Raw genomic sequence first — 25,622 nt, 5'->3', positions numbered from 1 at the left:
CCGCACGAGCACTCCCTAAAACGCAAGCCGCCATCACTCCACCGGGGTTCCGCGCGCGCAGGCGTACACACTCCCCTCCGGCGTCTCTGGCCACCCCCGCCCCTGGCCCCGCCCCTCCACGCCGCAGGCCCCGCCTCCCGGTCCCCGCCCCTGGCCAGCCGGCCCCGCCCCCGGCCTGACCTCAGCGGGGCCGGGCCGCGGGCGCAGAGCGCAGGCAGGGCCGAGCCGCGCGGGCCGCCGCCGCCGCCGACGCCGCCGCGCGCCGGGCCGGCCCCGCGCCCGCGCCGCCCCGGGTCCCGCGGCCCGGCCGGCCGCCCGCACCGCTGCGAGCCGCCCATGGTGCAGCGCATGTGGGCCGAGGCGGCCGGGCCTGCGGGCGGCGCCGAGCCGCTGTTTCCGGGCTCCCGGCGGAGCCGCAGCGTGTGGGACGCCGTGCGCCTGGAGGTGGGCGGCCCCGACAGCTGCCCGGTGGTGCTGCACAGTTTCACGCAGCTCGACCCCGACCTGCCGCGCCTGGAGGTGGGTGAGCCAGGCTGGCCCGGCGCTCGGCCGAGCGAGGAGTGGGTGGGGGCCCAGCGTCCTTAGCGGGTCACCCACCGTCAGTGGTGGTGGTCACCACCACCCCCAGTCCGGAGGTTGCGGGGGGGGGGAGGGTCCTTCCGCAGAAATCCCCCTCCTTGCGCCAACCCCAAGGCAGCCAGGTGGGCGGAGGGGCTGCCGCCAGCCGGTCCAACAGTTTCGGGACCAGAACCGGGTCTTCGTGCCCCCCTCTATCCGTCCCAGTGCGTGACCTCACCGAGCCCAGGTGTGCCACTCCCGCGCCCCTGCAACCCAGGTAGACTTGCTCCCGCGGGCAGTCGCTGTCTGTTTGCGTCTGTGCCTTTCCCTACAGCAGGGCTGGGCCGTATTTAGTCCCCGTGGCCAGGCCGGGGCCGGCTTAGGCAGTTTGGCTTCGAAATGCAGGTGGTGAACTAGTGGTTAGGGCGGCAATCTTCTAGAATCCTCAGAGGCAGTTGGGAGCACAGTGGTCTTACAGACAGCCCCCCCTGGGGGCAGAAGTGGACTCCGATGTTCTGGGCTGCTCAAAGCGGGGGAGTGGGGAGACAGGCCTCCAACCAGTGGGGCCCGGTGTCCAGGCGGGGAGGTTGGGACAAGGGCCTCTCAGGTGGAGGGGTGACTCACTTCTTGATTAGAAAATGCGCCGACACCCTGAATCTGTAAGGATTTGGGAGGATTCAGAACGGGGGTGTGCCTATCATGCATGTGGTTGGGGGAACTAGGTGAGGGCTGGACTCCTGTCTCTAGTGTGCTTTGGGCAGCGGGGGGCAGGGGAGGAGTGCCCCCCCGCCTCCTACCTGACTGTACACCAGCCTCCTACTCCCTGCGGCCAGGGTGGCAGAATCCAGGGTTGGGGCCTGGACAGAGGCCATTCCTGGGTCGGAGGGCTCAGCGGGGTTCCTGAGCCCCCGAGCTGGCGAGGGCCCCTTGGTATCCCTGCTTTGTCACTTTAGGCCCGGGTAAGTTGTAATTGCCAGTCTGGGTCTCGTGCCTCTGTGTCCCCAGTGCCTAGACGGGGCCGGGATGCATACTTACCCGAGGATAAAGCGCATCTCCCTGCCCAGAGTGGGGGGAAGGCAGGGGGTGGAGGGAGCTCTTGGTGGGAGAACCTCGGGCCGGGGAGACCCTTTATTGCGGAGCTTGGCCGGTGGCCCGGCCAGGCACACTCCCCGACCCTCATCCACCCACAGCTCTGGTCTTCATTAGTGGCTGGAGTGAGACCCCTGGGAGGGTGGGGGTGGGCGGCCTGACACCAGCCCAGCACTCATCTGACTTTCATTATGTCTGGCAGCTCTTCGGGCTTTGTGTGCTGGAGGGTCCGGCCTGCGTGCTCGCAGGGGTGGGCCGCTCAGCTGCTTCTCTCCCTCCCTCCTTCCCTCCCTCTGTCTGTCCGTCTGTATCCCTGAGGAACCGAGGGAGAGGCAGAGCTGAGCCCTACCCCTGCCCAAGGGTCTGCCTTCTCTCCCTCTCTCTCTTTTTCCCCCTCTCCCCCTCTCCCCCCTCCTCTTCCTCACTGGCCCCAGCACTGAGATCCAGGCCGTGGCTGCTATTTAGAAATCAAAGGGGAAGCTTCTGGCTGGGGCAGGAAAACCAGGGTCCTGGCAGGAGAGGAGGCCACTGCCGGAAACCAAACACAATGACCATTTACCATGAGCTGGGGGAGGGGGTGGGGAAGTCCCTGTCCCTCCTGCCAACACCCCCACCCCCTCCCATCCTGGGGCTGATTTCCTGGTCGCTGGGGCCTGCCGGAGCTGAAGCGGCTGTTTGTGGTCCCTGTCCTGTCTGGAAACCACTAGGCAGTTTCTGTTTCCTTCCCCGGTCCCCCTTTCCTTAACAAGTCTCCACCCCGTCCTTCCCTCTCTGGGCTAACAGATGTCCTCACACATCTGGGCATCTGCTTATCATCGTACTTCTAAGCCAGGCCACTGCTGACCCAGCCCGGCCTGCGCAATTCTGTGCTTTCTGGAGGTCACCGGGCCCACGCCCCTGCCTCCGTGCAGGCCACTGCCTCAGCCAGGCAGGAGGAGTCCCGGAGTCCGTAGCACCTACTGTCTGCAGACACCACCCCCTCGTTCCAGCTGGCTTTGACCTGCCCTCCCGAGTAGGTGCCGACCCCACTTTATAGGAGACTGGAGCTCAGAGAAGTGAAGTCCCTGAACTAAATGTACACGCGGCCAGCGAGGACGCAGCCGGGATTTGAAGCTGGGCAGTGTTCTGTGCTGGGCGCCTGTTGTGTACGAGAGCCCACAGGGATCAGAGAAGGATACCTCGCAGTGAGACAATTACACGTGCCCCAGGAGGATGGTGGAGCTGTTAGGGGAACGGAACCAGGCCCGGGCAGCCCAGAAGTCCCCATGCTTGGTGAAGGGTAGGGGTGCTTATAGGCCAGAGGAAGGTGAAAGTGCTTTGGGCCACAAGACACGGGGCAGAGCTTCAAGGAAGAAACAAGCCCGCAGCTGGACCCTGAAGTTTTTCGATGATAGGTAACATGAGCCGGCACTTGGTGGGAGGCCGTGTGTGAGCAGTTTGCGTGCGTTATGTCTTTTGGGGGTCAGGATCATCTGTCGTCCATTTAACAGATGGAACAACCGAGGTGCTAGATTACACAAACTCGCCGAGCCAGTGAGTGGCAGGGGTGGGAATCCCACCCAGGCAGGGAGCTGCAAGCCCTGAGCGCGGCGTATGTGGGTGGAATGAAATGAGGAAGCCTTCCCGGGCAGAGCAGAGATGTGCAGGGGAGATGCGTCTCCCTCCAGCCTCCGCGCCTCCTTCCCCGTTGTCTGGTCTCTTGATCTCACGGTGTGCAGGGCTCCAGTCTAACCCCCAGGGCTCATTAGCCTTAGGCCAAGAGGCGTGACCTGAGAGGTAGGGGTATGTATGTGTGTGTGTGTGTGGTGTGCGTGTGTCTGTGTGTGTGGTGTGTGCGTGTGTGTGTGTGTGTGTCTGTGTGTGTGGTGTGTGCGTGTGTGTGTGTGTGTGTCTGTGTTTGTGTCTGGTGTCTGTGTGTGATGTGTGTGTGTGGTGTGCGTGTGTCTGTGTGTGTGGTGTGTGTGTCTGTGTTTGTGTCTGGTGTCTGTGTGTGATGTGTGTGTGTGGTGTGCGTGTGTCTGTGTGTGTGGTGTGTGCGTGTGTGTGTGTGTGTGTCTGTGTGTGTGGTGTGTGTGTCTGTGTTTGTGTCTGGTGTCTGTGTGTGATGTGTGTGTGTGGTGTGCGTGTGTCTGTGTGTGTGGTGTGTGCGTGTGTGTGTGTAAGTCTGTGTACTGTCATCTTCCAGCCAGGCTTCCCGGCAGGCTCCAAGGGGGCGGCCTCCAGCAACTGCACAGCCTGTCAGGTTCACGAGGGGCCTGACCGGCTGCCACCTGCTGGGCCCCCATGGACTCTCGGGTTCCCCTCTTGCTTTACTCCTCAGGGGCCAGGCTGGCTGGTACTGGGTCCTTGTTCCTTCTCTGGCGGGGAGGACTCCTCCGGACTGGGCACGCTGAGCTGTTTCCCCAGCGGCTCCGGGATGGCCCTGGGGCAGGAGCGGGTGGGGGCTCAGTGCTGGGAGGTGTTAGACCGCTGGCAGGCAGGACTGGGGCCCCATCCTCAGCCTGGAAGTTAGCCGTTTCCGGGCCCTTCTTCACTGCTGGTGAGGAGGGTTTGGAGGAGACTTAGCACCGGCCACCTGCAGCCTCCGAGCAGGCCAGTGGGGGCGGTTTGGGGAGGTGGCGCCCAGCCACCCAGTGGAGGACTGGCTGCCTGTAAGGCCCTCACAGCGTGGCACCATGCTGTGTCCGCCCTGCCTCAGGCTCGGCGTCCGGCCTCTCAGGCTCAGGAGTGCCGCGTTCCTGGACACGTGGCTCCAGTGAAGCCACTGTCCCCAACCCAGTTCTGAGGAGGTGGGAATTGAAGCCTGCAGCCCAGTGCAGGAGAAGCGGAGCTTTGAGCAGCCCCCGGTTTCCATCCCCTGACCAGCCTGTGGCGGGGGGCGGGGGAGGGGGCGAGCCGATGGTTGCCAGAAGGGTGCTCGGTGAGCAGGCTGAGGGCACCCAGCATGGGCCTGCAGTCTGGGAGCTCAGGGAGCGCGTGTTGCCCGGCGTTTTCCTCTCCTCCCCAGGGGGCCCCCGGATGCTGGCACAGCCAGCTCTGCGGGCTTGAGGGAGGAACGATGTCCTTTTGACCCAAGGGGCAGCGTCACACGTGCTGGTCCAGAGCTTGGGCTCTGGAGGGAGGAGAGCTGGGCTGGAAGGCCGACTCAGCCTCTCGCGGCCTTAGACGTGCTCTCGTTCCCTGAGCCTTGGTTTCCTTATCTGGACTCGAGGCCAGTTGCTCCGCCTAGGCTTCTGGTGAGGACCAAAAGAGACAGGCGGCCTGGCAAGCGGTCCCCATGGCGCCTGGTACTGCGTCAGAGCCGGACAGGCCGTGGCTGCCACGATTGTGTCTTCTGACAGGGTGCTGGGGGAGTGCCCGTGCCCAGGGCTCCAGGAGGACGCTGGCCAGCCTGGTCAGCATGGTGCTTCCCAGGCCTGGTTCTCGTAGCTGACCCCAGGCCTGCGGGTGCCCTGGCCATCCTGTGGCAGGAGCCCCGACCAGTCCCCTCTCAGTGGAGAGGTGCGGGTGCGAGGGAACTGCCACTCCCCGCCCCCCCGCCCCCCTCTGGCTGTGTGACCTGAGGAAGCCTGTTCTGTCTCTGGTCTCCCTCCCTCTAGCATGTGTGTGACCAGGGTCTAACTGCACTTTGCGGCTGTGACCGTGGCAGCCACCGGTGGAGCGAGGCCTAGGTGTGTCTCCACGGCACATGACTGTCACGGGCCAGGGTTCAAATCCCTGCCCCGGCTGCCTCTTCCTGGCTCCTGACGGGGATGAGCTCCCCGCCTGGCTTTCGCCACCCGTCAAGAGAGGTGTCGGGAGGATTAAATGTGATGAGCGTGCAAAGGGCCTGACACCTGGGAAATGCCCTCAAGTGCTGGATGCTGTGGCCGGTGGTGTTGATGTCAGCTGGCCCTCCCTCCACCCCCTCGTGAGAGGCCACCCTCCTCCTCAGCTGTCACCAGCCATGCCCCCTTGCAGGCCTGGCCCCTAGAGGCCTGACGGTCAGGAGCCGGTCCTGGGGGGGCAGGAGGACGAGGTGGGCAAGGCCAGCCTGAGGTCTGGTCTCCGCTGTCCACTGGCGGCACGTTTCTCTTCTAGACGCTGACGAGTAGCCAGGCTCCGGCTGGCCGAGAAGGTTCTTGGGGAGATGGGTCAGCCTCTTTGGAGGCTCAGCACAGGCTGGTCCCCAAACTGCAGTTTCTGGGGTCACTGAGCTCCCCGGTTGCCCTGCCACCCACGCACCTCGTGTGGTCCCCTACTAAGGCCACCTCTGGGCTGCAGTGCCTGGGGACCAGGAGCGTGGCCACCCCCATCCAGGGCTGACCTTGAGTCCTCACTGGGGGTCTGTTCATGTCCTCGGGCTCAGGGTGCAGGACACCCACCTGGGGTGGGGGCAGGCCCGAGGGTGGCGCCCCGTCGCCCACCGGGAGGGCCACACACATTTGGCGTTTTCTTTCTCCCTCCCTGGGCACACAATCTGAGAGATGAACCAGGGCTTGGACACTTGCTACTTGACCGTCTCCCCTGGGCCTTGGTCTCTACCTCTGTAAAATGGGTGCTCGACTTTGTATTCAAACTGTCCCGGGATCCTGGGATTCAGAGAGACTAAGCAGCCCTGTCTGATCCCTGATCCCTCTCGTGTTTTGGCTCCTGCATTCAGACAGAAGGCTAAAGGGTCGGAAAGCCGCAGGCCTGGTTCCTCCTCTGCACGGATTTAGGATGGCCCGCCCTCCCTTTCACCTGGCCCTCCTCCAGCTCTCCGGGCATCTGGCAGGTCTCCCGGGAGGCTTTCCCTGGCCCCGTGTCCATTGTCAGCTCGCCAGCCACAGCGCCCTCAGGTCCTGTTCCTGGGTGCTTTGTATGCCTGGCGCCGAGCCGCTCATGTCCCCTCTCGTGACCCCTGCCGCCTTCGTCCCCTTGGAGAGCTGCTGCCCTTCGCCCATCTCCCAGCCAGTCTCACTGAGGCCAAGGGCTGCAGGGCTCAGCTGAGCTGGGAGCCAGAGCCCTGCAGGAAAGACAGTACCTGTGGGTCCGGTGGGCCCAGGGCTGCAGGGTGCTGGCGGGTGGCTGGGTCAGGGCCTCGGGTGACCTCTGTGACTCAGTGGGCCTGAGCAGCAGCTCAGCGGGGTGCCATGAGGTCCCCGGGTGGTGATCTCATGGGGGCCACCGACCCCCCGCTCCCCCCCACCCCCCACCCCCCGCTCGCCTGAGTGAGACCAGGTTTCTCCACGTGCAGCCCCAGGGAGGAGACCATGGTGTGGCTTCAGGCCCTCTTCCTCCGTGAGCCCCTGGCCAGTGAGGGGGAGACGGTCTGCAGCCAGAGGCGTCTGTGGGTCTGGAGGCCCCGCGTGGTCTCTAGTTGGAGCTTCCACAGCAAATGTACAGCTGTGTGGGAGGAGAGAGGTCACCAGGATGGGAGAAGGCGCCACCCCCGTGTGTGCAAGCACGAGCCGCCTTCTGGGGGAGATGGCAGGGCTGGAAAAGGCCCAGTAGGTCCCCTCTGTTCTCTCCAGAAATGAGGGTGGGGTCGGCTCCCGGCAACCCTGTTACTCTGTCTTGCGGGAATCAGGGCTCGGCCTGCAGTCAGTTGGGGCCACGGCATCCTGCTGGCCCATCACCCCAAGGAGGCTGATCAGGTGACACACTAACATGTCACCCAGGCTGATTCCTTGTCCCTGGGGCTCCGGGCTGTGCTCTGAGGGACAGCGGGGTATGGGGCACCCTGGTGCCCGTTCTGCCAGCCTCTGCTCACGAGGGCCTGGAGGCATCTTACCACCCTCGCTCCAGACCCAAGTGGTGGTAGGCTCGGCACTGTGTGCAAGGCCCAGCTGCCAGCTGCGTCCCCGGGCCCTGGGGACATCTGTGGGTGCCTGCTTGGGGCGGGACAGGAGGATCTGTCCCCTGAGGACACAGCCACCCACCTGGTGTTCTTTCCCCCTAAGAGCTCCCTGCTGCCCTGTGGACGCCTCCCCCCAGGGTGTCTGCTGTTTGCTCAGCCATGCCCTCCCCCGGGAGCTCCAGAGCACCCCCAGAGGCTTGGTGCTGCCCACACGGGCTGCCTGTTCCCGGGCCTGTGTGCTGTCTGCTCTGCTAACAGGATGGGTCACCTGTGGGGTCCAGGGCCCAGCTCTTCCTGCCCCAGAGGGTCCCGGGGCAGATGCCAGGGCTGTCGGCCGCTGTCCTTCTCTGTCCCTGGAAGCGCGGTGGGAGCGCAGAGCAGACGCCCCACTCTGCCGCTTTGTGCCCAGGATGCGGGCAGCAGTCTTTGGATCCCACCCCGCCGTTGTCTCTTGGTCGATGGTTTAAATGGCGCCTGCTCTCTGCGCTGCTTGGACGATCTGGTTTTGTTCCTGCTGCTGGGCTGTGGTGAAGGGCCCGGAGAGGACAGGGTTAGCTCCGCGGGGCTGGAGCAGCTCTCCATCTGTGCCACGAGGCGGTGACTCCCCCTGGCCCAGCATGTGCGGCTCTCAGCGTCCTGCCCTGCCCCCCACCGGGCTGGCAGAAGGGGGCCCCTCGGGGTGGGGGAAGGGCTCGGGATCACATGACGCCTGGGCAGGGCAGCCAGCTGTTCTGTCTGCCAGCGAGGCCCATGGCTCACTGCAGAGCCGCTATTTAGACCCGCTCAGGGATGGCGAGGCCTCCCATTGGTTGGCCTGGCCAGGAAGCGCTTCTGTCCAGCAGGCCTTGATGGGGCCCCGCTGGGAGCCAGGTGCTGTGTGTGCTCCCACGGGGTTCGAGTCCCGTGCCCACAGTCAGGCAGGTCCAGCACGGGAACTCTATCAGGACACTGTCTGGCTCCAGGCTGGACCAGAGGTGGCTGGAATCCCCCGGAGAGGGACGGGCCTTTCCAGGGCGGGCAGCAGCCTTTGCGAGAGGCAGTCGAGGACCCCTGAGGAGAGGTAGGGGTGGGTGGACAGGGCCCTGGTCTCACAGGTGGATGGCAGGCCCCTGACATCACCCATCACCGCGGCCTCTTCTAGGCCGGGGAAGGATGTGTGACCCGGGGGAGGAAAGTGCGTATCTGCTTCAGTTCTGCCTCAGGAGGAAGAGTTTCTCCTCCTCGATGGAAGGGCTGGACCTCCCCAGGCGTGGGCTCTTGAGATGAGGGACCTCTACCTGCGGGTTCCCTGCTGACTTCCAAGAAATGCCTGGCTGTGTCTCCGGAGAAGGCGAAGGGTCAGGAGCCCCTGTGTGATTGCACTGGCTTTCCTGTTGGTACAATGCCCAGAGTGGGAGGGCGGCCTTGGGTCAGAGGAAGTAGATTTCCGGAGGATGGCTCCCAGGCCTCCCAGAGCCCTTGAGGCAGGAGGTCCAGGCCCATCCCGCTCCCTAGCCCCTGACCCCAGGGGTGCTGATGTCCGGGGGTACAGCCCACAGGACACTGGGCACCTGGTTCCTACCCAGGGGCCCAGCTTAGGCCAAGGGATTTAGGGAAAGGCTGTCGGTGGGGCCCAGGCTGAGTTAGCACTTCCACTGGGCCTTCTGTGAGCTCCACACCTACCCTGAGCTGGGGCAGTGACCCGTGATCCTAGCTGCTGGCATTGACCATGTGAATGATGGCCCTTTGCCAGCTAGCACCTCCCCCCTCCTCCCTAAACTCTCAGAGGTCTGTCTCTTTACTCCTAGGCCCCCCTCCCCACTGCAAGCTCACCCCATCCCTGGACAGGGGCAGTGGGAGAGGGGGTGGAGAACGACTGAGTGACCTTGACCAGGCCTTGATGCAGCCCCCGGGCCAGCCTGCCCAGCAGGAGGGATCACTGCCTTTTAAAACAAGGGTCTTCCTGCCCGGGGTCTAGGAAGCAGCCAGATGACACCCCCCACCCCACTCCTGGCCTAGCCGAAGTCCCGTGGTTTTGGAGTTCTGTGGAACCCCAGGCATCAGCCCGGATGCCAGCACTGCCGTCATTCTCACGCTGCCCCCATGCACGTGATGACGAGCAGGGAACTGGGAACGCCTCTGTTGCCCAAGAAGGCACAAGACTGAATGAGCAGAAAGGGAAGGAAGTGGCCGTGGCTGTGGCTGTCGAGGATGCCCGCACCTGCCCCAGACCCGGGAGGCTGACTCCAGGGCTGGAGCAGCTGTTGCAGGTGCCGTCTGGGCACGTGAGGGTGAGGGGGCCAGCGGCCTCACGCCCTGGGGGAGGCATCTTCTCGGGGGGCCAGAGCCCCCTAGGTGCAGTGGGCTGAGTTAGGGCCTCGGGGTCCCGGCTCCGCTGTTTACCCTCAGCGGCATGGCTTTGGATGGGTTGCCCTTCCCTTGGCTTCTGTGTAGTCACCTGTGAAATGACTGGATAACAGTACTCGCCTTGGGGTGGGGGCGGGAGCGGGGGGACCCCCCTGGGCAGGGGCAGGCTGTTGTTGGAACCCCACTGGGTACGTCTCGTTCACACCCAGCCATGGCTGGTGGGGCGAGGACGGGGGTGCTGGGGGCAGTGCCTGCCACCCCGATAGTAACCCCCGGCCCTCCAGCTGTCGTCCTGTTAAATTCTGGGCTGGAGGTCTCTGTGGCCACCGACCTTTGCCTCATCTAGGGAGCAGGAAGTGGCACGGGGCGTCCCCCTGCCACACAGCCAGGCAGGCCCCGACACCCCCGCCCGGTGGCCGGGCGCTGTCTTTGCAGAGCTCCACGCAGGAGATTGGCGAGGAGCTGGTCAACGGCATCATCTACTCCATCTCCCTGCGCAAGGTTCAGGTGCACCACGGCGCCAACAAGGGCCAGCGCTGGCTCGGGGTGAGTGTGGATGGGGGGTCTCCGTGCCCAGAACCCCGACAAGGCCTGGGATGCAGGGGCCACCCTGGCCACTCCACTGGGCTCCCTCCCAGGGCTTTCCTGCCTGGGGGGCCCCCAGCCCTGCTCCCAAAGGAATCTGGGCCCTCAGCCCTCCCCTACTGTCCAGCCCTGGGCTGGGCCAAGTGCATAGTTCTCTGTTCACTTATTTGTATGAACATCAAAAAAAGACACTTCCATACTATTTCCACTTCATCTTAGGCTGGGATTACTTATGCATTTTGCCCCAGTATTTCTTGTTTTAACGACTGTCCTTCCACACCTTCGCCAAGGCTTTCATCACCTTACTTAATAGGGCTTTTTTTTTTTTTTTTTAAACCCAAAAAGGACTCAGCCTACTATATATGGTTCTCTGCAACTTGCCGTCACGGAACACAACTCCATGACCCCTCCAGGTCATAGCGGGGGCCTGACAAATACGTAACATTTCAGAAGGGAGGCTGGTTCGCAACCATAACTCAGCCTTCACTGCCGTGAACCTTGACGGGATTCCTTTCTGCAGCCATTTCCACAGTGCCGCCCCGAATAGCCTCTGGGTCCTAACATACCGTGCCTTTCCACCCCAGGCTGAGCCTCTGTTTTCTCATCTCTAGAACGGGGATGCTTTGCCAGGGATCCCAGGGACTCTGCCCTTAATACGGCAAGGTGCTGTCATTACTCAGCTAATAAAATGACCTGAAGGTGTTGGTATTGCGAGTTTTCATCGCCCCACCTCCAGTTCAAAAGCTGAGACCCTTTTTCTGTTCCGGGCACTCACGTCCCATCTCCGTCCAGAAGTCGCCGGGTGCTTGGGGCTTCCTCTGAGTTCCAGCCCCTGCCCGCCTAGTGGGCCACGGTGCTGTCGCTGACCGTCTGTGCCTCTCTGTCCCACCCCAGTATGAAAATGACTCGGCCCTGAACCTGTATGAGACCTGCAAGGTGCGGACCGTGAAGGCAGGCACGCTGGAGAAGCTGGTGGAGCACCTGGTGCCCGCCTTCCAGGGCAGCGACCTCTCCTATGTCACCATCTTCCTGTGCACCTACCGAGCCTTCACCACCACCCAGCGGGTCCTGGACCTGCTGTTCCAAAGGTGAGCGCCCCGCCCACCCACTGGCTGTGTGTCTTGGGAATGTCGCTTTACCTCTCTGAGCCTCAGTTTACTCACGTGAAGGCCGGGCTGCCAGGACTGTTGGATAAGCATGGACAGTGCGGCCCCGCGCCCGGCCCTGTGGAAAGGGCTGCTGAGGGCTGGGGTGGTTTTAATTAAGGTTTTCCTCTGCCCCATGGAGAAGCTCTCTGCTTCCAGCCGCTGGGCAGAATAGTTTTCCCGTTTGTAAAGGAGGTTCCAGATTCTGTCTCAGGGGTCCCTCCTGGGAGTAGCCAGGGCAGGGCTGGCTGGGGGCCGGCTGAGGGCCCAGGCCCACTCGGGCATCTGTAAGGTGCTGGTTGGGCTCATTCGTTCAGCAAATACATACGAAGCGCCTACTGTGTGCAGGCACTTTTCTAGGCACTTGGCTTAATTCAGTGAACGGTGCAGACAAAAATCCCCGCCCTCCCGGGCTTCCATCCTAGCCGGGGGGTCAGCCAGTAACACTAGACGTCATAGCAGGTACGGTAGATGTGACGCCCTCACGGCCTCCTCTAGATACGGGTGCATCCTCCCTTATTCCAGCGAGGACGGCGGACCTCAGGACCAACTGAAAAAGTGAGTAGACTTTGGGTCTGATGGGAGGGGCTGGGCAGAACCCTGGCTGCCACATATGTTGTGATTCCCGCTGGAGGGCTGAGGTCTGGGGGCTTCTCCTGCAGGAGGAAAGGAGTCAGAGAGCTGTGGCTGGGGTCCCATGTCCCCAGGGAGCAGAGGGGAGGCTGGGGGCTCAGAGCCGGCCCCTGAGAACATCCATCCCCCCTCAGATCCGGGGCCCAGGACAGGAGGTGTGGGGGGCAAGCTGCTGACACTTCAGCCTCGCAGCCCAGTGTGAGTGCTCAGCTGGGGCTCACGGGAGCTCAGTCAGGGTCAGGGGGCTGGCTACATCCCCACCACCAAGAATAGCGTCCCTGGGAGGACGAGACCCGCACTCCGCGCACAGACCAAGGCAGCCGTCGGTGCGCGAGCTTCTGGTTCAGGTGCGCGAGGCCCGTGAAGGCCGGGCAGGGGCACACTCTGCTTGTCCCCTCCTCCCTCCCCTGTTTATGCAGCGCCTACTGTGTGCGGCCAGGCCAGCGCGACGAACAGAGCGGGCCGGCCCTCCCTGCCCTCCTGCAGTTTCCTTCCCAGTGGGGAGGGCCCGGAGGGCTGGGGGCAGACAGGAGAGAGTCAGGCTCCCCCGAGGAAGGGAGAGGTGGTCACCAGGGACGGAGGGCCCCTTCCTACCAGGCCTGCCCCCGCCTGGCAGCCCAGTGCGGGTGGGGCAGGGGCGGGCCCAGAAGCCCATCCCCCATGGGGGAGCCAGGGGAGGGCCGCGTGGAAGGAAAGGCCAGGCCCCTGACTGCTGCCCGCCCGCCTGCCCCCAGTGCCGTCTCCTCCATCCTGGGCACCTGGCTGGACCAGTACTCCGAGGACTTCTGTCAGCCCCCGGACTTCCCGTGCCTCAAGCAGCTGGTGGCCTACATGCAGCTCAACATGCCCGGCTCCGACCTGGAGCGCCGCGCCCACCTTCTCCTGGCCCAGCTGGAGCGCACAGAGCTCACCAAGGCAGAGCCGGAGGGTGAGGAGCGGGGTCGGTGCTGGACACGCAGGAGTCCCCGGGGCTGCCTCAGACCGCCCACGTGGGGACCGCTGGCGGGGAGACGTCCTGGGGTGCTTTTTGAGCTGAAGCTTCTCTGGAAGGCAGTGATGTGGTTTCTGTCCTGGAAAAAAAGGCAGGCGTGTTGCTGAGCTCCGCTCTTCTTTGCAGCTCTGGCTCCAGCTCTGAAGCCAACTGCAGCCCTCGAGCCAGTGCCGGCTCCAGCTCTAGCACCCAGGCCGGTGCCAGGTCCAGACCTCGAGCCAGCTCTGGGACCAGCACCAGCTCCAGCCACAGAGCCTTCCTGGCCTTCGCCCGTGGCTGCAGAGAACGGGCTGGGTGAGGAGAAGCCTCACCTCCTGGCGTTCCCGCCCAACCTGGTGGCAGAGCAGTTCACGCTGATGGACGCGGTAGGCAGCTCGTCTCAGCAGGGTGGGCAGGGGTGCACCTTCCTTCAGGCGTCTGCCCTGCCCTGTCCAGAGCTGATGTCCTGCCCCAAAGCCCATGACAAACCGCGTCACCTGGGCAGGTCTCCTCACCCGAAGGCCTCGACTCCCCTCCAGGCTGTGGACCCAGGCCCCATCCCTCGCACACGGTGTCTGGGTGGAATGAGGTGGAGCGGTAGAAAGCTGGGCGGGGTCTGGCCCACCCGGTAGCGGACGGTCGCTCACTCCGTGGTCCGCCCCCCCTGCCCCCCACGTCTGCTGAGGAGGCCTCACCAGCTTCGGCACTTAGCAGGCACCTGGTGCGTGCTAGAAGCCGTGGCAGACGCAGCCTCTGGTTGTAGTGCCCACGTGAAGGGGCATCTGGACAGGGGGCAGGCCTGAGGCATGACCAAGGGCTAGAAGCACCACCTGTATGGGCAGGTGTGAGCCGCATGTCGTGCTGGGAGTTGGGGTGGACTGGGGAAGGTGGCCACCTCTCTTTCCTGCCAGGGTCACTCTGGCTCACCTTGCGCTGGGTGCCCACAGTGGGCAGGGAACAAAACCAAGAGACACCACCTCCCCGCGCCTCCCCCGGCCGGGCTCGAGCCGCCTCCCCGGCTTCCAGAGCTCCAGCTCTGACCAGTGACCCTGCTGAGGCCTGGGGGTGGGGCTGGGGGGACTGTGGGCGTTGAGCTGGGGTGCAGCAGTGCCGGCTGACCTTCCCCTTGCCCCCAGGAGCTGTTCAAGAAGGTGGTGCCCTACCACTGCCTGGGCTCCATCTGGTCTCAGCGGGACAAGAGGGGCAAGGAACACCTGGCTCCCACCGTCCGTGCCACCGTCGCCCAGTTCAACAGTGTGGCCAACTGCGTCATCACCACCTGCCTCGGGGACCGGAGCGTGACGGCCCGCGCCAGGGCCCGGGTGTTGGAGCACTGGATCGAGGTGGCCCGGGTACGTGGCCGCCAAGGGCCCGGGGAGCCCTTTCTGCCCCTGAGTTGATCTCATCCGACCCCAGGAGCACCTCCCGGGGCGTCTGTCCCATCCGGGAGGGGGGTGCCCCCCTAAGAGGGACTGAAGCTGGAGCAGGCGGGAGCTCGGCCCCCTCTCACAGCCTGGCCCCTCCCTCCCAGGAGTGCCGGGTCCTCAAGAACTTTTCGTCCCTCTACGCCATCCTCTCGGCTCTGCAGAGCAACTCCATCCACCGGCTGAAGAAGACGTGGGAAGAAGTTTCCAGGTGGGCAGGCTTCTCCCTGGAGGAGCTCCAGGGTGGACCTGGGGCCTTCCACGGGGCTGGGTGCTGCCTGGAACCTGCCCAGGGACAGCGCATCCTGGGGGCGGGGTCTCTCAGGGCCAGCAGTTCCGCCTCAGGACCCGGTCTCTTTCTCTGGCAGGTACTGGCTTGAGCCACGTTGGGGATTTCATGTGTCTACTTCACCCACACGACTCTGCGCTTAAAATCAGAACTGGCCAAAACAGAGCCACTCAGTCGACTGGGAATGGGGTTCCCCGGTGACCCACATGAGACCCACCCCTCCAGGCCTACCCAGCCCTTAGGGTCCAGCAGAACTCTGTTTGGAAACCACCCATCCAGGCAGTTGGGGTCTCTGGGTCCTCAAATGTTTTTGCCCCCGCACCCCTCCCCACCATGCCTTCCTTTCTCCTTCCTTCCCCCAGGGACAGCCTCCGCATCTTTCAGAAGCTGTCGGAGATTTTCTCAGATGAGAACAACTACTCCCTAAGCAGAGAGCTGCTCATCAAGGTAGAGTCCGGGGGCTCGGGGTGGAGGGGCTTATGTTCCCACTGAAAGTTTCTTCGAAAACTTCTCATGAGATCTGTCGGGTCTGTGGGCAGGTGGGGGGCAGTTTGGGAGATGGGAGGCCCTAGTACAGGGATGGAGCAGGGCAGCTGGGCTGTCCTAGAGCTGCGGGCAGGTGAGGGGCAGGATTAGAGTCTCCTGGGTCCTCACTGGTCCCTCACCCGGCACTCGGGGTGGATGAGGTCAAGGGTGAGGGTCTCTTCCTTCCCCAGACCAGCCTAGCCTGTCCCCACAAAGCCAGGCCCTGCTGTTCCTGTCTGCGCTGACCTCCGAGGGCCAGGCACCCCGCCTGCCCAGGGATGGCACTGCAGGGGCCGCCCAGCCGTCGTCCAAATGAGCAGACCAGGAGGTAGATCTGGGGGCTGGGGGCTCTTCCCTCTGCCTCAGGGCAGACACTGCAAAGGAATCCAGGGACTCTTCTCAGAGTCTCACCACAGGGCCTTTGGTGGCCGTGACAAATGGCCCAGACAGCTTGTGCCAAGTGCACAGGGGTGCTGATGCATTCACAGGGGTCCTTCCCCGGAAACTTCCATACAAAGAGGAAGCAAAGTGTCACCACCCGGTGCTCCCAGCAGCCCCAGCTCACCCTCTCAGAGGTGGCACCAAGGAGACCCCTCCTGAGCGGCTGAAGGCAGAGCTCTGTGCAGGGGACATCCCGAGGGGCTCCGTGGGGTTGTGAAGGCCTTGGCGCGGCAGACACCCTGCTCAGCCAGGCCCCCCCAGACTCCCTGTCCCTCTCTCGATGGCTCGCCCGGCGGGGGGCCGGCACACACCAGAGGCTCTGAGCCCTTCTGAGGCTCATTCAGAGGCAAGGCAATGCCTGTCTCTGGGCTTCAGTTTCCTCATCTGGAGAGTGGGCAAATGCTGACCCCAGGGTGCCAACCTCACGGGGAGGCAGTGAGGTTCAAGGGGGAAGGGAAATCTCCTACCCTCCTGCAGAGACGGGGGGTCGGGGGGAACAGCACAGCCACGGTGATGGAGGTGTGGCGCTGAGTCCTTGGAGACCCCGAGGGGCAGGTGTAATCCTCATCTGTACTTTCCAAGGAGGCCGGGCTGCTGACCCACGTTCCCACACCCCGTGAGCACCCGAGCAGGGGTGCAGATCTAGGAATGGAGTACACTGGGGTGGCTGGAGCGTTTGCACCAGTCACCAGGGCCAAGGTCGTGTCTGCTGGTGGTTGATGGGGGGAGGGTCAGAAGGCCTCACCGACCCTGTCCTCGGCCCTGCAGGAGGGGACCTCCAAGTTTGCCACCCTGGAGATGAACCCCAAGAGAGCCCAGAGGCGGCCGAAGGAGGTGGTGAGTGTGCCCGAGGCTGGGAGAGGAGGGGCCGCCCCGAGCCCCCGCTCCTGTAGCTGCACTGCCTGACATGACCCTTAGACCGACCTACTCCGGGGCCTGGGGGCGCTGCGCCCTGAACAGCTGGTGTCGGGGGACTAGTAACCACCAGAGCAGGGGCCCGGAAGATCTGGGCCCAGTGGGGATTTGGGAGGGGGGAGGGGCCGGGGGCCATAGATTTTGGAGATTTGCCAAATACCAAGCCTGCAAGGTGACTTGAGGGAGTTTGGGTCCATGCACGCTGGGAGGGGGACTGGGGGGAAAAGGCTAAAGGTCCCCAGGCTGCTCCAAGTGGGAGGCCTGAGTGGGGCTGAGGGGTTTTCAGGGGAGGGGCCTTGCTCATCAGTTCCCCCCCGCCCCACCCAGTTGTCACAGGGTGTCATCCAGGGCACCGTCCCCTACCTGGGCACGTTCCTCACAGACCTGGTGATGCTGGACACTGCAATGAAGGACTATCTGTATGTGAGTCAGGCCGGGGTCGGGGGGGGGGGGTCCTGAGCCCCGAGCTCTCAGCAGAGGGTGCACCTCATCTTACGAGAGCCCCCGGGCCGCCCCTGTGTCCCGGGGACACCTGCCTATCTCGGCAGTGAGTGAACAGAGCTTGGTGCCCGCCTGGTGGGGCTCATCAGAGCTGCAAGGGGTTTGACCCAGCAGGACACAGCCCCGCCCTCAGGTGGCGGCCATGGGTGGAGAGGCTGGGCCCTCCAGGGTCAGGCACACGTGGCCAACCTGGCCTTCCTGCCCAAGGCCTCAGTCTCTCTAACTGTCCTCAGACCCCTGAGCCGCGGCGCCCCTCCCACCCCGCCCCGGCACCCCGGCCCCACCCAGGTCCAGGTGTGTGCTGTGCTGCCCCCTGGTGTGTGCTCTGGGTAGTGCAGCCTGAGACCCGTGAGGGGCGGTCATGGGCTAGGGGACACTTTCTGATGGACGCTGGCCGTGTGCTTTCCAGGGGAGACTGATCAACTTCGAGAAGAGGAGGAAGGTGAGCAGACGCAGCCTCACGGGAAGGGGGCCCGTGTGGGGGGCGGGATCAGAGAGCCACCTGGCTAGAACAGCTGGCTCCGACCCCTCCATGTCACATTTTTGGGGAGAGCTGGATACAGAGAGAGGGGGAGCCTTTCCCACGGGAGGATGGGGCAGGAGGTCGAATCAAGGACACCTTCCTGGAGGGGCTGTTTCAACCTGGCTGTGAGGACAGGGTGGGAAGTGGGGACGCAGAGGCTGGCACAGGCCCGGCCGACCCAGACCGTCAGCATCCTATCCTCCCCTCTGGCCCCAGGAGTTCGAAGTGATCGCCCAGATCAAGCTGCTCCAATCGGCCTGCAACAATTACAGCATCGCAGCCGAAGAGCACTTTGGGGCCTGGTTCCGGGCTATGGAGCGGCTCAGCGAGGCTGACAGGTGAGTCCGGGCAGGAGCTGGGGGGGTACACGTGGGCTGTCCCTGGGCAGCTCCAGAGAGCCTGTGGCTTGGGATCCCGGGCAGCCATGGGTGCCGTCGCTGCTGACGGCCGGGCCGGCACCGGGAGGGAGACCCGGGTGCGACTCCCCACAGCCGCCGCTTTGTCCTGTAGCTACTCCTTGTCGTGTGAGCTGGAGCCCCCTTCCGAGTCGGCCAGCAACACCCTCAAGGTCAAGAAGAGCACGGCCATCGTCAAGCGCTGGAGCGAGTTGAGTGCCCGGGTGGGCAGGGGCGCTCCCTCGGGGCTCAGGGAAGCTTCGGGCTGCGAGCGGGCTCGGGAGTCAGGCAGCTGGCACTGGGATCCCAGCTCCCCCGCCGACAGCCCTGTGACGGGGCCACTTGCTCCACCCCTCTGGGCCTCAGTTTTTCCCCCTGTGAAATGGGGTGATGCTAAATGATCTGTCGGACGCTGGAGCCAACGGGGTGATTGCCTGAGCACTCGGCACAGGGTGTAGGGGACGGGGGTGGGCTGTGTCCCAGGAGAGGCCTCCCCCAAGTCAGCCAGCCCTTCCATGCAGCCGCCAGGCCCCCAGCACGGAGCTCAGTACCGGCAGCAGCTACCACTCCAAGTCCTGTGACCAGCTCAGGTGCGGCCCCTACCTCAGCAGCGGGGACATTGCCGACGCACTGAGTGTCCACTCGGCCGGCTCCTCCAGCTCCGACGTGGAGGAGATCACCATGAGCTTTGTCCCAGAGTCCCCTGACGGCCAGGAGAAGAAGGTGACTGCCCCACCCCCTCCCTGACAGCCCTTCTCAGCCCTTCCTAGGGCCAGAGTTCCCCGCTGCACACCAGAAGCCCCCGGAGCTGGACAGTGGCCGGGGCTTCCGCTGATCGTGCCGTCCCCGCAGTTCTGGGAGTGCACCTCCCAGTCGTCCCCGGAGACCTCCGGCATCAGCTCGGCCTCCAGTAGCACCTCGTCCTCCTCAGCCTCCACCACGCCCGTGGCCACCACGCGCACCCACAAGCGCTCCGTGTCGGGGGTCTGCGGCTACAGCTCCTCCCTGCCCCTCTACAACCAGCAGGTGGGCGACTGCTGCATCATCCGGGTGAGCCTGGACGTGGACAACGGCAACATGTACAAGAGCATCCTGGTGAGCCGGCGGGCGTCCCGCGGGCCCCTCCCTCTGCCGGGCGTCCCGCGGGCCCCTCCCTCTGCCGGGTGTCCCCGCGGGCCCCTCCCTCTGCCGGGCCCCTCCCTCTGCCGGCGTCCCGCGGGCCCCTCCCTCTGCCGGGCGTCCCGCGGGCCCCTCCCTCTGCCGGGTGTCCCCGCGGGCCCCTCCCTCTGCCGGGCCCCTCCCTCTGCCGGCGTCCCGCGGGCCCCTCCCTCTGCCGGGCGTCCCCGGGCCCCTCCCTCTGCCGGTCGCCCCGCGGGCCCCTCCCTCTGCCGGCGTCCCGCGGGCCCCTCCCTCTGCCGGGCGTCCCCGCGGGCCCCTCCCTCTGCCGGGCGTCCCCGGGCCCCTCCCTCTGCCGGTCGCCCCGCGGGCCCCCCCCTCTGCCGGGCCCCTCCCTCTGCCGGGCGTCCCCGCGGGCCCCTCCCTCTGCCGGGCGTCCCCGCGGGCCCCTTCCTCTGCCGGGCAGCAAACCCGTATTGAGCACCGTGGGTCATCCCTGCCCTCCCAGAGCTGCTCTCCTGGCGGGCTGGGAAGGACAGAGGGCCAACCAGGGAAAGGAATCAAAACAGCTGGTGGGGGCTTCCCTGGTGGCGCAGTGGCTGAGAGTCCGCCTGCCGATGCAGGGGACGCGGGTTCGTGCCCCGGTCCGGGAAGATCCCACGTGCCGCGGGGCGGCTGGGCCCGTGAGCCATGGCCGCTGCGCCTGCGCGTCCGGAGCCTGTGCTCCGCAACGGGGGAGGCCACAACAGTGAGAGGCCCGCGTAGGGCAAAAAAAAACAAAAAAAAACCAGCTAGTGTGTCGATGGTGATCTGTGCTGGGGTGGTTGACTAGGGGTTTACAGCAGCAGTGGGGCAGGACCTCACCCATAAAGGGCCTGAGTGTTGGGGGGAGGAGGGAGCAGCGTGTAGCCTCCCAGGACGGGAGTGTGCCTGGGGCTTGGAGGAGAAGCAGGAGGTCCGCAGTGAAGGAGCAGGGGTCGGGGGAAGAGTAGGGCTCAGCAGAGCAGGCCAGCGTCGGGGGCCTGGATCTCATGCGAGACAGGTGGGAGCATTGTTCGTTGGAGCACTGGAGGGGCAGCAGTGACTTCCGGCCTCTCCGTGGGCGATGGGCTGGTGCCGGCAGCTGCAGGGCGGCCAGTTAGGAGGCAGCGGCTGCAATCCAGGGTGGGTAGCAATGGCTGCACCAGGCTGGTGGCCGTGGAGGTGGCCGGCAGTGTCAGACACCGGGGATAGTTGGAGGTGTCGAGATCTTGCCAGTGGGAGTTGCCCACAAACACTATGTATGTTGAAGGGGGGTTGGGGGCTGGGAGGACTCCTCTCATCCTCCAGATCTCAGGCTGCCAGTGAGTCATTTGCACCCCCAGAATCCTCCCCCATCCTCCCACACTGGGTCAGATGCCCCATTAACACCGTCACCTGTGTCACCCCGAGTCTAAGCCCTGCCTGTGCTCTGGCCCTTGGGGTCGAGGCAGCAGGGCTCAGCCTGCACGCTCCAACACTGCAGCCTCCAGCCAGTGCAGGCCTGGCACGTAGGCGGCCACTGGGCATCCAGCCAGCTGCTCCTCTCTCACCTCCAGGGCTGGGACTAGATGCGGTCTGTACCCAGGTGCAATGATACCGTTGTCCTGGATGGGCAGGGTCAAGGGGGACGGTTAAGGGGAGCAGCCCCGGGGGCAGGCGGTTGCCCTAGGTGGTGTTGGGAGGAGGTGGCAGGCTTGCAGGAGTTGGGGGGTAAGTGATCGGGGTCCATGGAGGCCTCCGCAGAGGGGCAGGAGAAGGAGGCGCAACCCCCCTGCACCCAGCCTCGGGTCAGAGGCTGTGAGCCCCTGTGCGCACAGCGCCGAGGCAGCTCTGAGGGCCCTTGGCTGCTACACCCTCAAGCTACACCAGACCCTTGCCCTGATGGCCTGTCCCCCACCCCGTCCAGGTGACCAGCCAAGACAAGGCTCCAGCTGTAATCCGCAAAGCCATGGACAAACACAACCTGGATGAGGATGAGCCAGAAGACTACGAGCTGGTGCAGGTTATTTCGGACGATCGAAGTAAGTCAGGGCCGGTCAGGCGGGCGATGGGGCTGGGGGGCAGGGAGCACCGTGCCCCAGGCCCACCACCCCAGAAGACATGCCACCAGGGTGGGCGTGGGCTTTCTCCACACACAGACCTGCCTAGGGGCAGCTCTGGATGCCCCCAGTGTCTCCTCACTGGCCCCTGGTGGCTGCTGGACCCTTGTTCCTTGCCCTTCCGTGGCCGTGAATAGTCAGTGGGAGACCTCGTTCAGTGCTAGCATGGTTGAGGAGGGGAGAGAAAAGGCTGTTCTCCTGGGGCCAGGCAGCCAGGTGGCCGAGCCCACAGGCCGTACAAAAGTGCGTTTTCTGGCTAAGATGGGAAATGAGTGCTTCAGAAAAGATCATGACTACCGTGGATTAAAGCATCGAATTTGTGAAAATCCATGAACGTATGACACTGTCTTAGTCCGTTCTGGCTGTTATAACAAAATACCACCACTGGTGGCTTCTAAATGACAGAAATTTATCTCTCCTGGTTCTGGAGCTAGAAGTCCAAGAACAGGGTGCCAGCATGGTCAGGTTCTGGTGAAGGCCCTCTTCTGGGTTGCTGGTGGCTGACTTCTCACTGTGAACCCAAATGGTGGAAGGGCGTGGGGAGCTCTCTGGGGTCCCTTTCATAAGGGCACGAATCCCATTCGTGGGGCTCCACCCTGATGACCTAATGGCCTCCCAATGGCCTCACCTCCTAATCCCATCACATTGGGGGTTAGGATTTCAACAAATTTAGAGAGGACACCAACTTTCAGCCCACAGTAGATACTAAACACGGAGGCTACTAGGGAGCAGCTGGGTATTCTAAAAACTGGGAAAGGGAAAGGATCAAGAACAAGCACAGACTTGGAACCAGACAGCTACAGCTTGTAGACCTCGGGCAAATTCCTTAAGTCCTCTGTGCCTATTTTCCCATCCCCACAATGGAGATAAAATAGGTAGTGAGTTGATCCATATATACATGGATTATATGCTCATGTGTGTACGTGTGCCGTAGATGTGCCATAACTGCAAAGATTATCATCACTCTTTCCTTTCCCATGCTGCATTCACAGCCATTACCCAGACAGTTAGCAATGACCCGCCACGACCGCTAGAAATTGTTTTCTAAATCCTCTCTTAACCTTGTTGCACCATTTTGGTGAGGTAAGCAAGGCAGGTGGGACCCCCATCTTACAGAAAAGGAAGCCTGAGACCTAGACAGGTTAACGACCAGAGTAAGAGCCACACGATGGAGCCCAGAGCACACATGTTCCAGCCCAGCAGTGGAGAGTAACAGGCTCAAGGCCAGAGGAGAGGGTGGGAAACAGAGCCAAGAGCAAGTACCTGCTGGGATCCTGGCACCCTATGAAACCCTGTGCAGGAGGCCTGGGGCAAAGCCCGCCCTTAACTTGGCCCCAGAGCCCTTGTCCCGAGTTGTGCAGGATTCCGGGGAGGTGATCTAGGTTCTAGAAAGCTTATTGCAGCTGGACCTCCCGATCAGTGAAGGCAGCAGGGGGCAGGATGGGATGACCCTTTGCCAGCTGCAGACTGAGGTGGGGCTTCCTGGAGTCGGAGTCCTTTTTATTTTTATTTTATTTTTATTTTTGGCTGTGTCAGGTCTTCGTTGCTGCGCACAGGCTTTCTGTAGTTGTGGCGAGCAGGGGCTACTCTTTGTTGCGGTGCGCGGGCTTCTCACTGCAGTGGCTTCTCTTGTTGCAGAGCGCGGGCTCTAGGTGCGCAGGCTTCAGTAGTTTTGGCACTCAGTCTCAGTAGTTGTAGTGCATGGGCTTAGTAGTTGTGACGCGCAGGCTCTAAGGTACGCGGGCTTCAGTAGTTGTGGCGCATGGGCTTAGTTGTTCCACGGCATGTGGGATCTTCCCGGACCAGGGATCGAACCTACGTCCCCTGCATTGGCAGGCATATTCTTAACCACTGCACCAACAGGGAAGTCCCCAGAATCCTTTTTGTTTTTGAGTTCCTTTTTTCTTTTTTTTTTTTAAATTAATTATTTATTTTTGACTGCGCTGGGTCTTCGTTGCTGCATGCGGGCTTTCTCTAGTTGTGGCGAGAGAGGGCTACTCTTTGTTGTGGTACGCAGGCTTCTCACTGCGGTGCCTTCTCTTGTTGCGGAGCACGGGCTCTAGGCGTGCAGACTTCAGTAGCTACGGCACACGGGCTCAGTAGTTGCGGCTCGCGGGCTCTAGAGCACAGGCTTAGTTGTTCCACGGCATGTGGGATCTTCCCAGACCAAGGATCAAACCCGTGTCGCCTGCATTGGCAGGCGGATTCTTAACCACTGTGCCACCAGGGAAGTCCTTCAGTACCTCAGCAGAGTCTGTCCCAGGCAGGTGTCATTAAGAGGGGTCCTTGGTGGTCCTGGAGTTGCATTGAGGGGTCTCAGGTGTCTGGATCAGGCCTGCTCTCCTGGGGGTTCTCAAGTGGTGGGGTGTCCAGTGGGGCCCGCATAAGCACAGCTGACCCTCTGCCCCTCCCCGACCAGAGCTGAAGATCCCTGACAACGCCAATGTGTTCTACGCCATGAACTCTACTGCCAACTATGACTTTGTCCTAAAGAAACGGACCTTCACCAAGGGGGCAAAGGTCAGGCATGGAGCCAGCTCTACCCTCCCGCGCATGAAACAGAAGGGACTCAAGATTGCCAAGGGCATCTTCTAACTCGTCCCTAGCTGGCCAGCCACAGAGCTGCCCTTTCCAGGGTCTAGCTGGCTGGGCAACTAAGCACTTACAGACTACAGTGGCTCAGGCCAGGTGGGCACCTGTGCCCAAGCTGCCAGCCCAGGCCACCCCCAGACTCCAGTTTCACCCTGAACCTCTCCTGCTGCCGGGATTGATGCCTGCCAGTCGATGGGCTGACCTGGCCTCCCGTGGACCACTCGCTGCCTTAGGTGCCTTCTGCTCTCTGGAACCAGAGGACTAGCTGACTTTGGCCAAGGAGCGCTGCCAATGGGCACGGAGCCCTGCATGCCGCCGGGCACTGCCCTCCATACACTTCCCTCACACCTTCCCAGGTGTGGGCCACTGCCACCTGTGCCCATGGGCACCCCAGGGCACTACTCATCCACCGGGTCTGACCACTGCAGTTCTCTCCTCCCACCATTGTGGCCTTCCTCAGGCTGCACCAAAGATTCCATCATCAGGGCCAACTGAAAGTGAGGGAGTCTCGCCCACTGCCCACTCCAGCCCTCCCCTGGCAGAGGAGAGAGACACCCCCTTCACGGACCACACTCTTAACCGGTGAGTGAGGATGGTCTCAGCCAAGTCCCACTGATGTCAGATTTCATGACACTGCAAGTGCCATCCACCACTGTATCCTGGGCTTTACGAGACCACACGAGACGGGGATTGGTGGGAAAGGAGGGTTTCGGGGGGAGGGGAGGGGGATTGAATATTTGTATAAAAGGTGAAAAAAAATGTTTACCAGTTGGGGAGGGGCAATATTTATTTGTTGTAAATAGCAAATGCTAGACTTGAATATTATATTAAAATCCTGTTTCTACTATAGCCTGGGAGTTGTGGTATTGTTCTTTCATTGCCTGTGCTCATTGAAGTGAGATATAGACTCTCACATTCCATGTTCAAATAGGAAATCTTGCAGGGTTATTGGTTTATTTTACACAGGAAATAAAGAAGGGCAGGAAAAGCAAGAAGGGCCAGCCACCCTTCTCTGGCTCACTTAAGGAAACAGAGAAGTCCACCTTTCACAGAGCAGATGTTCACTTCAGTATCATTAAACTGGGCCATGAGCTGAGACAGCCCCTCAGAACCCCTGATATTTGAATTTGGAAGTGCTTTCACACGGCATAGCAGCAACCTGTGAAATTCCAGTGTTTTTAAAAACAACGTTTTGGGGACTTCCCTGGTGGCGCAGTGGTTAAGACTCCACGCTCCCAATGCAGGGGGCCCGGGTTCGATCCCTGGTCAAGAAACTAGATCCCACGTGCATGCCGCAACTAAGAGTTCTCATGCCACAACTAAGGAGCCCGCGTGCCACAACTAAGACCCGGTGCAACCAAATAAATAAATAAATATTTTTTTTTTTTTTTTTTTTTTTTTTTTTTTTTTATGCGTTACGCGGGCCTCTCACTGTCGTGGCCTCTCCCGTTGCGGAGGACAGGCTCCGGACGCGCAAGCCCAGCGGCGATGGCTCACGGGCCCAGCCGCTCCGCGGCATGTGGGATCCTCCCAGACCGGGGCACGAACCCGTGTCCCCTGCACCGGCAGGCGGACTCTCAACCACTGCGCCACCAGGGAAGCCCAATAAATATTTTTTAAATAAATAAAAATAA

At 62.7% G+C, this 25,622-nt stretch overlaps 1 protein-coding gene across 1 annotated transcript; it reads left to right on the top strand.

Moving 5' to 3' along the window:
- The first annotated feature begins 336 nt into the window (after positions 1-336).
- RALGDS (ral guanine nucleotide dissociation stimulator) lies at positions 337-23,991 on the top strand. The gene is made up of 18 exons (XM_065879048.1): positions 337-519; positions 10,250-10,360; positions 11,294-11,487; positions 12,043-12,102; positions 12,912-13,105; positions 13,295-13,533; positions 14,284-14,499; positions 14,679-14,782; positions 15,223-15,307; positions 16,595-16,663; positions 17,078-17,164; positions 17,652-17,684; positions 17,982-18,103; positions 18,276-18,371; positions 18,682-18,883; positions 19,013-19,255; positions 21,204-21,318; positions 23,816-23,991. The coding sequence occupies exons 1-18, from the start codon at positions 337-339 to the stop codon at positions 23,989-23,991; spliced, it is 2,529 nt and encodes an 842-aa protein (XP_065735120.1).
- The last annotated feature ends 1,631 nt before the right edge of the window (positions 23,992-25,622 follow it).

The sequence above is a fragment of the Phocoena phocoena genome, chromosome 6, assembly GCF_963924675.1.
Source record: "Phocoena phocoena chromosome 6, mPhoPho1.1, whole genome shotgun sequence".
NCBI classification, from domain to species: domain Eukaryota; kingdom Metazoa; phylum Chordata; class Mammalia; order Artiodactyla; family Phocoenidae; genus Phocoena; species Phocoena phocoena.
The sequence above is the reverse complement of the archived record's forward strand: the minus strand, read 5'-3'. Positions and strand labels throughout refer to the sequence as shown.